The sequence below is a fragment of the Salmo trutta genome, chromosome 31 (genome assembly GCF_901001165.1).
Source record: "Salmo trutta chromosome 31, fSalTru1.1, whole genome shotgun sequence".
Lineage (NCBI taxonomy): Eukaryota > Metazoa > Chordata > Actinopteri > Salmoniformes > Salmonidae > Salmo > Salmo trutta.
This window is the reverse complement of record NC_042987.1, coordinates 10,596,595-10,608,879: the sequence shown is the minus strand read 5'-3', so window position 1 is coordinate 10,608,879 and position 12,285 is coordinate 10,596,595. Positions and strand designations below refer to the sequence as shown.

Here is a 12,285-nt window from a genome sequence, read left to right as displayed (position 1 = left end):
ATTAAAGCCCTAAAAAATAAAAAAAATAAAATAAAAAAAAAAGACTCCAGCCACCCTAGTAATAGACTGTTCTCTGTGCTACCGCACGGCAAGCGGTACTGGAGCACCAAGTCTAGGTCCAAAAGGCTTCTCAACAGCTTCTACCCCCAAGCCATAAGACTCCTGAACAGATAATCAAATGGTGTTATTGGTTAAGGGCTTGTAAGTAAGTATTTCACTGTAAGGTCTACCTGTTGTATTCGGCGCATGTGACAAATACAATTTTATTTGGTAACCAGCTTATAATAGCAATAAGGCACCTCGGGGGTTTGTGGTATATGGTCAATATACCACTGCTAAGGGCTGTATCCAGGCACTCTGTGTTACGTCGTGCTCTAAGAACAGCCCTTAGCTGTGGTATATTGGCCATAAACCGCACCCCCTCGGGCCTTATTGCTTAAATTTAGTCACGCCGACTAAAACATATTTCAAACATAAATATCTGTTTTAACCTCTGCACACACAGACTTTGATGACTTTTAAACAACATGTTCAATGTGATCTTAACAAACACAACAAAGAATACACCCCTGATATCAGTGGAGGCTGGTGGGAGGAGCTATAGGAGGACGGGCTCATTGTAATGGCTGGAATTAAATAAATGGAATGGAGTCAAACGTTGTTTGCGCATGTTTGATGTGTTTGATACGGTTCCATTAAATCCATTTAAGCCATTACAGTGAGCCCTTCCTCCTATAGCTCCTCCCACCATCTTCCTTTGCCTGATACATGATCTGTGAGAGAAAAAAATCCCTTTCCATTTTTACTCAGGGAATATTTTGTCCAGGGTGCATATTTTGCTGTTGTACCGCAAAAGGAGAACTTGCTCAAACTGATCATCAGTCAAACCATTCCTTTTAGGGGTGAGAATGTTCCCGTTATGACTGAAGAGGCGCTCCACAAGAGCACTTGAGGGTAGGATGGCATTGAATTTGAGGAACAGCTTTCTCACTCTCTGGAAATATTTCAGGCAACTGAGATTTTTGCTGGTTCCCTCGAGGTATCTCCGGACTTCCTCTTCTGTGTCACTGTTACCAGTCCCAGGTCCGAAACTAAAGAATTCGTCTTCTGACTGCACATTGTCGCTGCTGATTGGCGCACCATCAGTCGGCTCCAATCGAGTTGCCTCAGCCAGCTCCAATCGGGTTGCCTCAGCCACCAGCATCAAATGCATGTCTTCTCTCTCAGCTTCTGGTAGCCACCACAAACGAAATTGTGGTGTAGTTGCTGTCGCCATTTTTGCATCCAGACTGGCAAAGAGCTGTTTGAAACGGTAATCTATTGCTTCCACAACAGGGTTGATGACGTCCAAGAGATAGAGTGCAAGAGTTTTCTTCTCACATAGCTTTTTCTTCAATGTGAGTACCGTAGGTATGACCAGTCCAAGAAAACATTTTTGCTCTCCTTGGAAGAGTTCCAGTGCAAAAGCAAGTGGCTTGAAGACATTTATGTATTCTTTTAAAAATGCTATCTCATAAGATAGCAGTCTTGGGACCCCAAAGCAGTCACAAACATCCATTAGTTTTGTTTCAGGGAGAGAGACCATCTTTTCCACTGCAGAGTATTCAGAAATCCAGCGACTCACAGAAGGAGCAGTCAATTTCATTTTCTCTATGTCCTCAACTGCTGCTATAGCCAATGGGGATTGGTGGACGCTGTTCCATATGGCAAAACATTTGGCCATTGCGCTGCAGTACACTTGGGCAGTTTCTCCGTGTGATAGAACTTGCGCTAGATCGTGGGAGGCAATCAGATTCAATGTGCGCGATGCACATCTCTGGTGCGGCAGCAGAAAGAGGTGCATGGCCTCATCTGCTCCGTCAAGTATGGTGCCCACGTCCTGAAATTCAACAATGTCATCTTCATAGTTTTCATTGTCCCCCTTTGAAAACTCTTTGAAGACTTTGACGAAGTTGCTGCCATTATCAGTGACTGTAGCCTGAAGTTTGTTTTCAATATTGTAAGCCAAATGAATCTCGTGTATTTTGGCTGCAATTGTTTCAAATGTGTGCGAGCCTCGTATTCTGGCACAGGCAAGTGCAGCAGACTTCCTCTCCAGCTCATTCTTCTCAATCCAATGACATGTCATCCCAATGTAGCTTCTGTTGTGAGCTGACCAGATATCAGCTGTAGTGCACACAGATTGTACACTGTCCAGCTTTTCCTTTAGTTCCTCCTTCATTTTGGAGTATGCCATCATAATTCCATTGATAAAAGTATTTCGGGTCATGGACATCTTCCCTCCACTTAAGCCCTCAATCAACTTCCTGAAAGCAGGCTGTTCCAAGACAGACAGCGACTGGACATTTTCCACCATAAAGTTGAAGACCAGGGTGTTCACTTTTGGCTGTGATGTCATTTGATTGACAAGGTTTTCCAGCTTGGATTTCTTGTAGCGTGGCTCATTAGGAGTCTTTGTGGGTGATCCATTGGGTCCATCCATCTCACCTTTAGGCGACTTCAGATACATGATTGCATGCTTTCTCTGAAATACAATCAAAAAGAAAATGTATTAATACACCTTCATTTACAGTATATCAGAACATCCCTGTTGTATTTTTTAACATACAGGTAAATCCCCAAAGCATTTACCCAACCTATTTATTGTCATATGTAGCAGAACCAGATACTGTCCCATAATCTTTTGAATGTGCTTCAAGATTATATCATCAAATTTAATTTAAAGCGGCAATCAGCAGTTGAAACTACAACAAAGCAAACTCCCCACCCCTGTTTCGGTAAAAAGCTGAGAGACAGGGCTGGAGAAATGTAACCACTCTCAAATTCATAGACAGAGCTATGAATGTGAGGACTGGCCATCCATTATAGTTTTAACCAAGTTGAGGCTATGTAGTGTTTGTTTACATTTACTTTGATTACAAACATTGGCATAAAACAAGCTTATATTTCAGGTTCTGATGGAGTATGACATTTGAACTAGGCTCATGAGGCATTTATAAGTTATATTCTTCAAGAATCAATGGGTACATATCATTCATTTAAAAAAAAATAATAATAATGTGGCAACTGCTCCTTTAAGATATATTTGTGGATTAATTTACTTGTACCTTTTATGCAGATTATTTATATGAAGAACATTTCCATAATTTGTTGGCGCTTGAAGCCCATTCAAAAACTACAAGGCTGAGAGGGCAGTTACACTGACCACCAGTAGTAGTACCCCATTTGTCCATGATTTCATTAAGGGTGCATCTCAATAGCCTTACGTGGCTTCCTCTAATCGTCTCCATCTCCTTCATCTTTACTAATAGGAAACAACAGGTCAGGTGAAACTTAATTGATCCCTTTACTTTCAACTTTTTCTAGTCACAAAATACAGAGGTGTAATCATTAGACCAAACCATTGCAAAACGGAACGTGAGTTTCTATTAGACAAATTCAGGTAAGTCCATCCCCGTTTCGTTCCGTTTGCTTACATTTAAGAAACGTTTTGCAACAGAATTGGCGTGATGAATACATGCCTCTGTATTGAGACACTGCCCCCACATGTTTTTCTTTGTTGTTGCGGTTTTTGTTGCAGTTTTCGAGTAGGTGAAAATTACGATGCATTGCAATGTTTGAATATAATTTATATTCAAATGTTAGAATTTCATTTCCAAGCGACTTTTTTTTTGCCTGATTGTGTGATTGGTTCCTGCTATACAGTACCCTTGGGACTCCTTTGACGTTGAACTGTAAAATGGTTATGGTAAGGTTTAGAGTGGTAAGAATATGGCGACGCATGAGGGAACCAATGAAATGTCCGTATAGGCTCGATGAAATGTACCGGCACCCAATCAAAACACAGTAAAGCCGTCATTATTTTATTGTGAAAGAATGTTAGTAGCTAGGCGGAGATGGTTTATAAAGTTGGTACGGGCCACATGTTTTACAAACGACCTGCTTTTTAACCCACCATAGAACATATTCATTGAAAGCATTCAACTCACCTCTAAATGTTTCTTCAGATTTGATGTCGAGTTCTTGGAGGTAGACAACATGCGGATTTTGGGTTTGCATAGAACACACTGGACGGTCATATTTTTTTCTCTTAATTCCTTGAAAATGAAATGTTGTCTATATTGCCAGACATGGAAAGATGTGGCAAGAGCGCCGGCATCCATTTTTAATAAATTATCCGCGCAATGTGTCGTATTTAGTGCGAGACTGCAAGCGTTTAAACAGGGGTGTATTCATTTCGGCAATTCTGTTGCAAAACGTTTCGTCTGTTACAACAGAAACGGTTTACTCCAAATTGAAATGTTTTTCACGAAAACGAGACTTTCTATTGGACAAATTCAGGTAGGTCCCTCCCCGTTTGTTCCGTTTGCACCCGATGTAGTCTAATCTGGTGCTGTTTGGTTCTTTTAAACTGTAAACAGTTTCCGTTGCAAGACGTAATGAATACACCCCAGACAAAGCGCACTGCAATGGCCTGATTACGTAACGACGTAATCTGGATTACTTGTAATGCGTTACTACGATTGGTTGTTTTTTTAACCAAGTAACCCAGCCCCCTGTGTGTTTGTGGACATGTTCCAGGTTGTCTTTATTGTAGTCGGCTTGATCACATTTCAGGAGATATTGATGTGGCTCTTTTATTATTCCCCCAATAGAGTGTGTCCCCAATTATATTTTAAAAGGAACTGAATGGCAATAATTTGACCAAATGTCACCATATAAAGATGATATTTTGATCTTGAGGCATATATCATAGAGATTTGGTTCAGTTTCATTGAAATGTTTTTTAAAGTAACTGAATAGCAATACATTTTATTTTTTTATTTGTCACATGCGCCAAATACAACATGTGTAGACCTTACCGTGAACTGCATACTTATAAGCCCTTAACCAACAATGCAGAGTTTATAAAAAGTAATAAAAATGTGCTAAATAAACTAAAGAAAAAATTGTAAAATAGCAACAACAACAAAAAACAGCATATGTGAAGAGTGTAAAGGAATGTGAATGTACAGGGCATTCAGAAAGTATTCAGGCCCCTTCTCCTTTTCCACATTTTGTTATGTTACAGCCTTAATCTAAAATGCATTCAATTAAAAAAAGCCTCATCAATCTACACACAATACCCCATACTAAGACAGAGAAAATAGTTTTTTAGATATTTTTGCCAATGTATAAAAAATACCTTATTTACGAAAGTATTCAGACCCTTTGCTTTGAGACTCGAAATTGAGCTCAGGTGCATCCTGTTTCCATTGATCATCCTTGAGATGTTTCTACAACTTGATTGGAGTCCACCTGTGATAAATTCAATTGATTGGACATGATTTGGAAAGGCACGCACCTGTCTATATAAAGTCCTACAGTTGACAGTGCATGTCAGAGCAAAAACCAAGCCATGAGGTCGAAGGAATTGTCTGTAGAGCTCTGTGACAGGATTGTGTCGAGGAACAGACCTATGGAACGCCGTTTGGGTCTTTGCGTGTCAAAAAAGATACGTCATTTAATTGATCCCCAATCCTTAGGTAAAGCTGTACAGTGCAATATGAATGTCAATACACACAATAGGCTGACTGGGGAGGTGATTTCACACACGCGATAAGAGCTACAACGCTAATATTTGCGTAAAGTCTTCATAGTTGTGTTCTGTGGGTGTCACCGAGTAGACTGATACCCCATTTCATTGCTTCACATTCCAACCTTGTTTTACATGATCTAGTCTAAATATGGCATGACTCCGCCAATTTTAACCTTCTGCATCACTTTCAAAAGGTACGTTTATTTTGAAGGCAAACCACAAATTCCACTATTGTGCCTAATCCTTATTGTGGCTAGTTCACAACACATAATCCAGTCCGGTTGAGCCTCACTAGCCAGATGAAGCTAGCTGGCTGCTTATAACGTTAGTTTTGGCCAACAGGATTAAGTAGTTGGCTAGCTATTTATTTTCATGAACTAAAGTTAAATGTCAATAGGCAAACAACAAGTGGCTACCTAGCTAATACTTACAAGGATTCCTGAATCATTGCTAAGAATAATAAAAATGACTGCATTTTCTGCTGCTATTGGTGCTTGCTAGGTACCAAGCTAAAGCTAGCTAGCTATCCCAGAAGTAGCGGTCCAACAAATAATGCCTTATTACCAACACGGTATTGTAAACACATTGTTCGTGGCCAGTGTGTGCTTGTTTGCAGATTTCTTTGTACAGCTTTGACAGTGCTACTGGTAGTAGTGGTGGCGCTTGGCTTGCACGTGCAAATTCAGCACACAAAACATTCTATAATAGAATTGTGTTATTTGACATGTCAAATTAAAAGCTTATTTAATTGTTAAAGTGTTATTTGATGTGTGTCTTTTTTGACACACAAAGACCCAAACGGCATTCCATATTGACCTGGGGAAGGGTACCAAAAAAGTTCTGCAGCATTGAAGGTCCCCAAGAACACAGTGGTCTCCATCATTCTTAAATTGAAGAAGTTTGGAAGCACCAAGACTCTTCCTAGAGCTGGCCGCCCGGCCAAACTGAGCAATCGGGGGAAAAGGGCCTTGGTCTGGGAGGTGACCAAGAACCCAATGATCACTCTGACAGAGCTCCTCTGTGGAGATAGGAGAACCTTCCAGAAGGACAACCATCTCTGCCGCAATTCACTAATCAGGCCTTTATGGTAGAGTGGCCAGACGGAAGCCACTCCTCAGTAAAAGGCACATGACAGCCCGCTTGGAGTTTGCCAAAAGGCCCCTAAAGGACTCTGATCATGGTAAACAATATTCTCTGGTCTGATGAAACCAAGATTGAATTCTTTGTCCTGAATGCCAAGTGTCACGTCTAGAGGAAACCAGGCACCGCTCATCACCTGGCCAATACCATCCCTACGGTGAAGCATGGTAGTGGCAGCATCATGCTGTGGGGATGTTTTTCAGCGGCAGGGACTGGGAGACTAGTCAGGATGGAGGGAAAGATGAACGGAGCAAAGTACAGAGAGATCCTTGATGACAACCTGCTCCAGAGTGCTCAGGACCTCAGACTGGGGCGAAGGTTCACCTTCCAACAGGACAACGACCCTAAGCACGCAGCCAAGTCAATGCAGGAGTGGCTTATGGAAAAGTCTTGAGTGGCCCAGCCAGAGCCCTGAACATCTCTGGAGAGACCTGAAAATAGCTGTGCAGCGACACTTCCCTTCCAACCTGACAGAGCTTGAGAGGATCTGCAGAGAAGAATGGGAGAAACTCCCCAAATTCAGCTGTGCCAAGCTTGTAGTGTCATACCCAAGAAGATTTGAGGCTGTAATAACTGCCAAAGGTGCTTCAACAAAGTTATGAGGAAACAATCTGAATACTTAAATGTAAATGTGATATTTCAGGTTTTTATTTTTAATAAATTTGCTAAAATGTCTAAAAACCTGTTTTTGCTTTGTCATTATCGGGTACTTTGTGTAGATTGATGAGGGGGAAAACAATTTAATCAATTCTAGGATTAGGCTGTAACGTAACAGAATGTGGAAAAAGTCAAGGGGTCTGAATACTTTCCGAATGTGTGTGTGTGTGTGTGTGTGTCGTCAATATGCGCGTGTATGTGTGTGTGTGTGTGTGTGTATATCCGTCTGTGTGTTTGGAGTGTCAGTGTAGTATGTGTGTGTGGTTAGAGTCCAGTAAGTGTACATCGAGCTTGTGCAAGAGAGTCAGTGCCAAAAAATAAGGGGGTTAATACAAATAGTCCTGGTAGCCATTTGATTAACTTTTCAGCAGTCTTATGGCTTGGGGGTGGAAGCTGTTAAGAAGCCTTTTGGTCCCAGACTTGGTGCTCCGGTATCGCTTACCGTGCAGTAGCAGAGAGAGCAGTCTATGACTTGGTTGTTTGGACTCGTTAACAATTTTTAGGGCCTTCCTCTGACACCGCCTGGTATAGAGGTCCTGGATGGCAGGAAGCTCAGCCCGAGGGATGTACTGGGCCATACGCACAACCCTCTGTAGCCAAATGTCATAATTTAAAGATGATATTTGATTTTAGGGAAATATTATGTAGGCCTAGTATCAGTACAATGTCATTGATCATTTTCATCTGAAAGCGCCACTGCTCTACAAACAATTTCTTATCGGGAATGGCAAAGCATAAGCTGTAATGCACATTTTTGCTACCTATAGAGGAGGTGATATAATGGCAATTTGTCACTACCTACAGAGGAGGTGATAGGCCAACTTCGCAAGACTCTTCCACATTGTCTTGAAAAAGGTCAGTCCCACCCAATTGACTTCATATGCACGCTAATCAGTTTTTTTATTTTTCAAGTGGGCCCTCTAGCTTTTCTAACTCTGTGTCTTACTGTCTGTCATGAATTAAGGAAGCGTAACTGACTGGTTGTGACAGCACACCACACTTGATCCACAGGAGTCCGGCAAAGATGTGCTCGTGTGCTTGCCAAAGCTTCCATCTGTTTGTGCGCGACTGGTAGCCCTATGAGGAGTATCCGTTATTCACTATCCTTATGCTCTCCCCCCTTGCCAATGCCCTGCCACCATGCCAACTCTGGTGGTGAGAGCTATATTTACAAACAGTTGTCATGATGCTGGTTCAATGAAAAGCAAGAGTAAAATATTTATACCTTGTAGCCTAATGTAATTGTCGAAATATGAAACTACCAACAATGAAAAAACGAATCTAATTCACATTGTACCACTATAGACTTTGAAATACTCACCAAAAAGAGACAAAGGATTAATGTATATATTCATTTTAATATGACCTGTTTATATAAATCTTCCTAAGAGGTGTGCACACTGCAAAACACATACTGGCAAATAGGGAATATAATTAGTTACGGGACAAGCAGGTTAAACAAAGCAGTAAGCCAGGGTGGCTAGCCAGAATGGTAGGCAAAAATGCCAGAGATTCAAAAGGCAATGAAATGTTGTAATCAGGTCTTGCCATATTTTAAGGGGCTACAGGATTTACTTTCCTTGTTATGTTTAAAAGTGTAAATGAAAAAGATACTACAAATTGATTGCACATTGCCATTTTTGTGCCATAGTGCGCATCAACTCTGGTGTCTGAACAGAAATAGCCTCTCCTCTACCCTAAAGGACAAGTTACACACAAACTGAACACATGAGACGATTCACATATCTACCATGCAAATTCTGTCTTTGTGTTTCCCTCCACCCCTCTTCTTTTATTGTTTCTCTCAGACATTAAATGATATATATTTTTCAGTCTCACCAGTTTCCCTCCCCATTCCTTTTTCTCTCCATCTTTTCCCTCTGTTCTCCTCTCTCCATCCTGCAGGCTGTCTCCCTATAGGGGGAAAACCAAGAAGCCGGAGAAGGTGGAATACTTCCAGCCACCCATCAGGTTTCCCCTCTCTAGTTTGAGGTAGGCCTTGTCTCCCCTCTCCATGATCACTAGGCCTGCGTTGGTGGCTGCCTCCCGCGTCACATCCATGTCCCCAGCGAAGGCTGAGATCATTGGCCACCCATTCAACATCAGACTAACCTAGAAAGAACCACACGGTTAGTCTCAATCTCAAACAACTAACTATTTGTGGGACATGCGTGGCGCTATGCTACATGCTCTATGTTTACGGCATGTACAGTATGTCTCTCTCACCTGGATAGTTTGTCTGTTGTAGGCCTTCACTACATGGAAGTTGAAGCTGTAGACTCCCCTCCTGGGGGCTAGGAAGACACTGCTCTCCTGGTCAAAGTGATTGCCCACATTCACCAGGATCTGAGGTAAGAAGAGAAAGGGAGAGAATGAACACAGGATGATAAGAGAGATAGGGAGTGATGGGGTATAGAAATCAATCATTCATCAATGATCAATCAAAGAGAAACAAATCAGTCAAAGATAATTAATGAATAAGAAGGCATTGGTCAACTTCACCTGTTGATGTACTACTTTATATGGTCAATATTTATATGAATTTGCTCACCTGGTCGAAATAGATGATCATGGTGCGGTTGCTCATGTCTGTGGGCTCGTGGTTTGTCTGGCGGGTGGCAGAGAAGGCCACCCGGCCGGTGCCTGAGCGTACTGACATGCCCAGGGCATTTCCCGCTGGCTCAGAGTTGGGAGTGGAGTCACAGATCACCAAACACTTTCCTTCCAGGACGATAGGCTCTGTGTCATTCTGGGCCTGGGCCCCTAGAGGCCCCCATAGGAGCAGCAGCCCCAGCAACACTGTGGGCTCTAAGGTGGATGAACGAACCACCCTGGGATACATGCTTTCAACTGGCTTTGTTTTGATTGTATATTGTATATCTGTTATTAATTCTAGTATGAAGGAGAGTCACTTTGAAAGATTACAGACATAGATAAATATGCCCAGGCTGGCTAAATCGATGTCAGACTTTTAAAACGCTAGATATTCTCTCGGATCACTCAGGTCCTAAAATGTCTCACAATTGATTTTGTAGCTGATATTCAGCAGGATCATTAGTGTCCTCAATTGGTTGAACTTGGTCCACCACCCTGTTCTATGACAGCAGTCCCCTATCCCACCTCCTAGCGGAGACGCTATGTAGGAAGTCTCCCAGTAATAAATATAGAGGTTTGTCAACAGGTAGGACTCACAGACTGACAACCAGGAGGGTTTGGAGTTGTAAGTGTTCCGCAGAAGTCGACGAAGTCAGAACATACAGTCTCTCCCCCTATTTACCCCACACTATCTGTCTGTCCTTCCCTCCCTCTATCTCTCTCACTCTGTTCTCATGGATATCTCTCCTGTGATTCTGTGCTGGTTTGCAACAGTGGCAGTAGGTGGCAGGATAGCATGGGCAAATAGACGTTTGGGTGTGTTCCAGGACCTGAGAGAAGGAAGGAGAAATGGTGGGAGGGATAGATGAAGAAAGGTAGAGCGCTTGTGAGGAATCTCGACTACCATAGAAGCGGATGAAGAGGAGGATGAAGAGGAGGATATTGTTAAGGGGGAGGGAGAGGGAATGAGGTAACGTTCTGGACCGGTGTCAGGGGAGGATGTAGAATCCAGGAGGGAGTGAGAAAGAAAGAGGGAGTGGGGGGAACAACTCCACTGAGAGACCATCTGTCTTTCACACGCACTCTCTACCTCCTGACGTTCCATAACATGCCCAGCCCCCCCCCCCTTCCTCGTACCCACCATGTTCGCACTTAGTTTCTCCATCATCCTCTTGTATTTTCATACAAAATCCTTAGGTGTTTCTCTTTTCACAACTACATAAATGGTTACTGTATATCACACGGAGAAGAAAGCACTTCATCCTCTATTGATATTATAGATAGAACAACATTTTAGACTGTACCCCCTCTTTATTATGTGATTTCTCTCTTTCCTTCCAAAATAATCTCTACATGTCGTCAATTCAAGTGCAAAAAGACACTCTGACACATCTCTGATGATCACATTCTCTGTGACATTAGTGATTAACACTGTTATCAACCACCTTATAAAACCACCACACAGTCTTTCTTCGAACACACACAGACGCACTCTCTCACACCAACCCCAAATTATTTTCTTTAGAGAGTTGGTCCTCAATTTTCAACAGTCAGAAGATTAGCAGTTTTCCTGAACAATTCAAGATGTTAACACAAGGAAATTGCAGGACTAGGCATTTATTCACTGAGTACTGTCAGGCAATCCTGGAGTCTAAGTTTAAGTTCATAAAGAAATAGTTGAGGGTATCACCTGTTTCAGTTTGAAAGGTGTCGTCCTTATTTTCCATATCGGGTGAAGTACATTTTTGCTCCTTGGAGATGGAGTGATAGTCACATATTCCTCATAACCACTTTCTACTCTGTTCTCTCACATTCTACAGGATCACAGAGACCTCCCTTTGAAACAGGCATCTAAATGGCCATGCCAGAGGACCCACTGTGTTATAATCTCTCTCTCTCTCTTTCTCTCTCTCTCTCTCTCTCTCGTTCTCTCACACACACTCTTTAATTCTCTGTCACTCACCCACCTACTAATTTTCTCTCTAACAATGAAAAGTGGCAGTGAAAGTATTGCATCTGAGATGTTTTAATGTTGAAGGTAATTTTGTGACATTGTTTAGTCTGACACGAACTATGACATTGATTTAAAGCATATGAATCTACCCTGAGCATCTTCAAGCGAATCCCTTTCAATATAATGGCCTACATAATTTCACTTTTGTGAAAGATTCTAATGCCTGATGATTTTGTTACCGATACTACAATATGGTTCAGTCCACACACCTTCCATTATTTGGGTTATTTAGCTTGGTACATGAGTGCCCCATAGAACCCAATTTTGATTATTATATGCATAAAAAATAGTCTAAACAAAC

The 12,285-nt window shown here is 41.9% G+C and overlaps 2 protein-coding genes across 2 annotated transcripts; both read right to left on the bottom strand.

Annotated features, from left to right (window-relative positions):
• Window positions 1-374: 374 nt before the first annotated feature.
• Window positions 375-4,380, bottom strand: LOC115169493 (uncharacterized). The gene is made up of 2 exons (XM_029725159.1): window positions 3,990-4,380; window positions 375-2,524 (listed from the first exon to the last, which is right to left on the bottom strand). The coding sequence occupies exons 1-2, from the start codon at window positions 4,161-4,163 to the stop codon at window positions 803-805; spliced, it is 1,896 nt and encodes a 631-aa protein (XP_029581019.1). The 5' UTR covers window positions 4,164-4,380; the 3' UTR covers window positions 375-802.
• Window positions 4,381-8,713: 4,333 nt separating this feature from the next.
• On the bottom strand, window positions 8,714-11,832 carry LOC115169492 (cerebellin-1). The gene is made up of 4 exons (XM_029725158.1): window positions 11,661-11,832; window positions 9,927-10,800; window positions 9,602-9,721; window positions 8,714-9,487 (listed from the first exon to the last, which is right to left on the bottom strand). The coding sequence occupies exons 2-4, from the start codon at window positions 10,215-10,217 to the stop codon at window positions 9,290-9,292; spliced, it is 609 nt and encodes a 202-aa protein (XP_029581018.1). The 5' UTR covers window positions 10,218-10,800; window positions 11,661-11,832; the 3' UTR covers window positions 8,714-9,289.
• Between the last annotated feature and the right edge of the window lie 453 nt (window positions 11,833-12,285).

Coding starts and splice junctions, on each gene's coding strand:
- LOC115169493 (XM_029725159.1), bottom strand. CDS start 4,163: ATGGATGCCGGCGCTCTTGCCACATCTTTCCATGTCTGGCAATATAGA. Junction 2,525..3,989: donor ATCTGAAGAAACATTTAGAG/GTGAGTTGAATG, acceptor ATTGTATTTCAG/AGAAAGCATGCAATCATGTA.
- LOC115169492 (XM_029725158.1), bottom strand. CDS start 10,217: ATGTATCCCAGGGTGGTTCGTTCATCCACCTTAGAGCCCACAGTGTTG. Junction 9,722..9,926: donor TGATCATCTATTTCGACCAG/GTGAGCAAATTC, acceptor TTCTTACCTCAG/ATCCTGGTGAATGTGGGCAA. Junction 9,488..9,601: donor ACAACAGACAAACTATCCAG/GTGAGAGAGACA, acceptor GGTTCTTTCTAG/GTTAGTCTGATGTTGAATGG.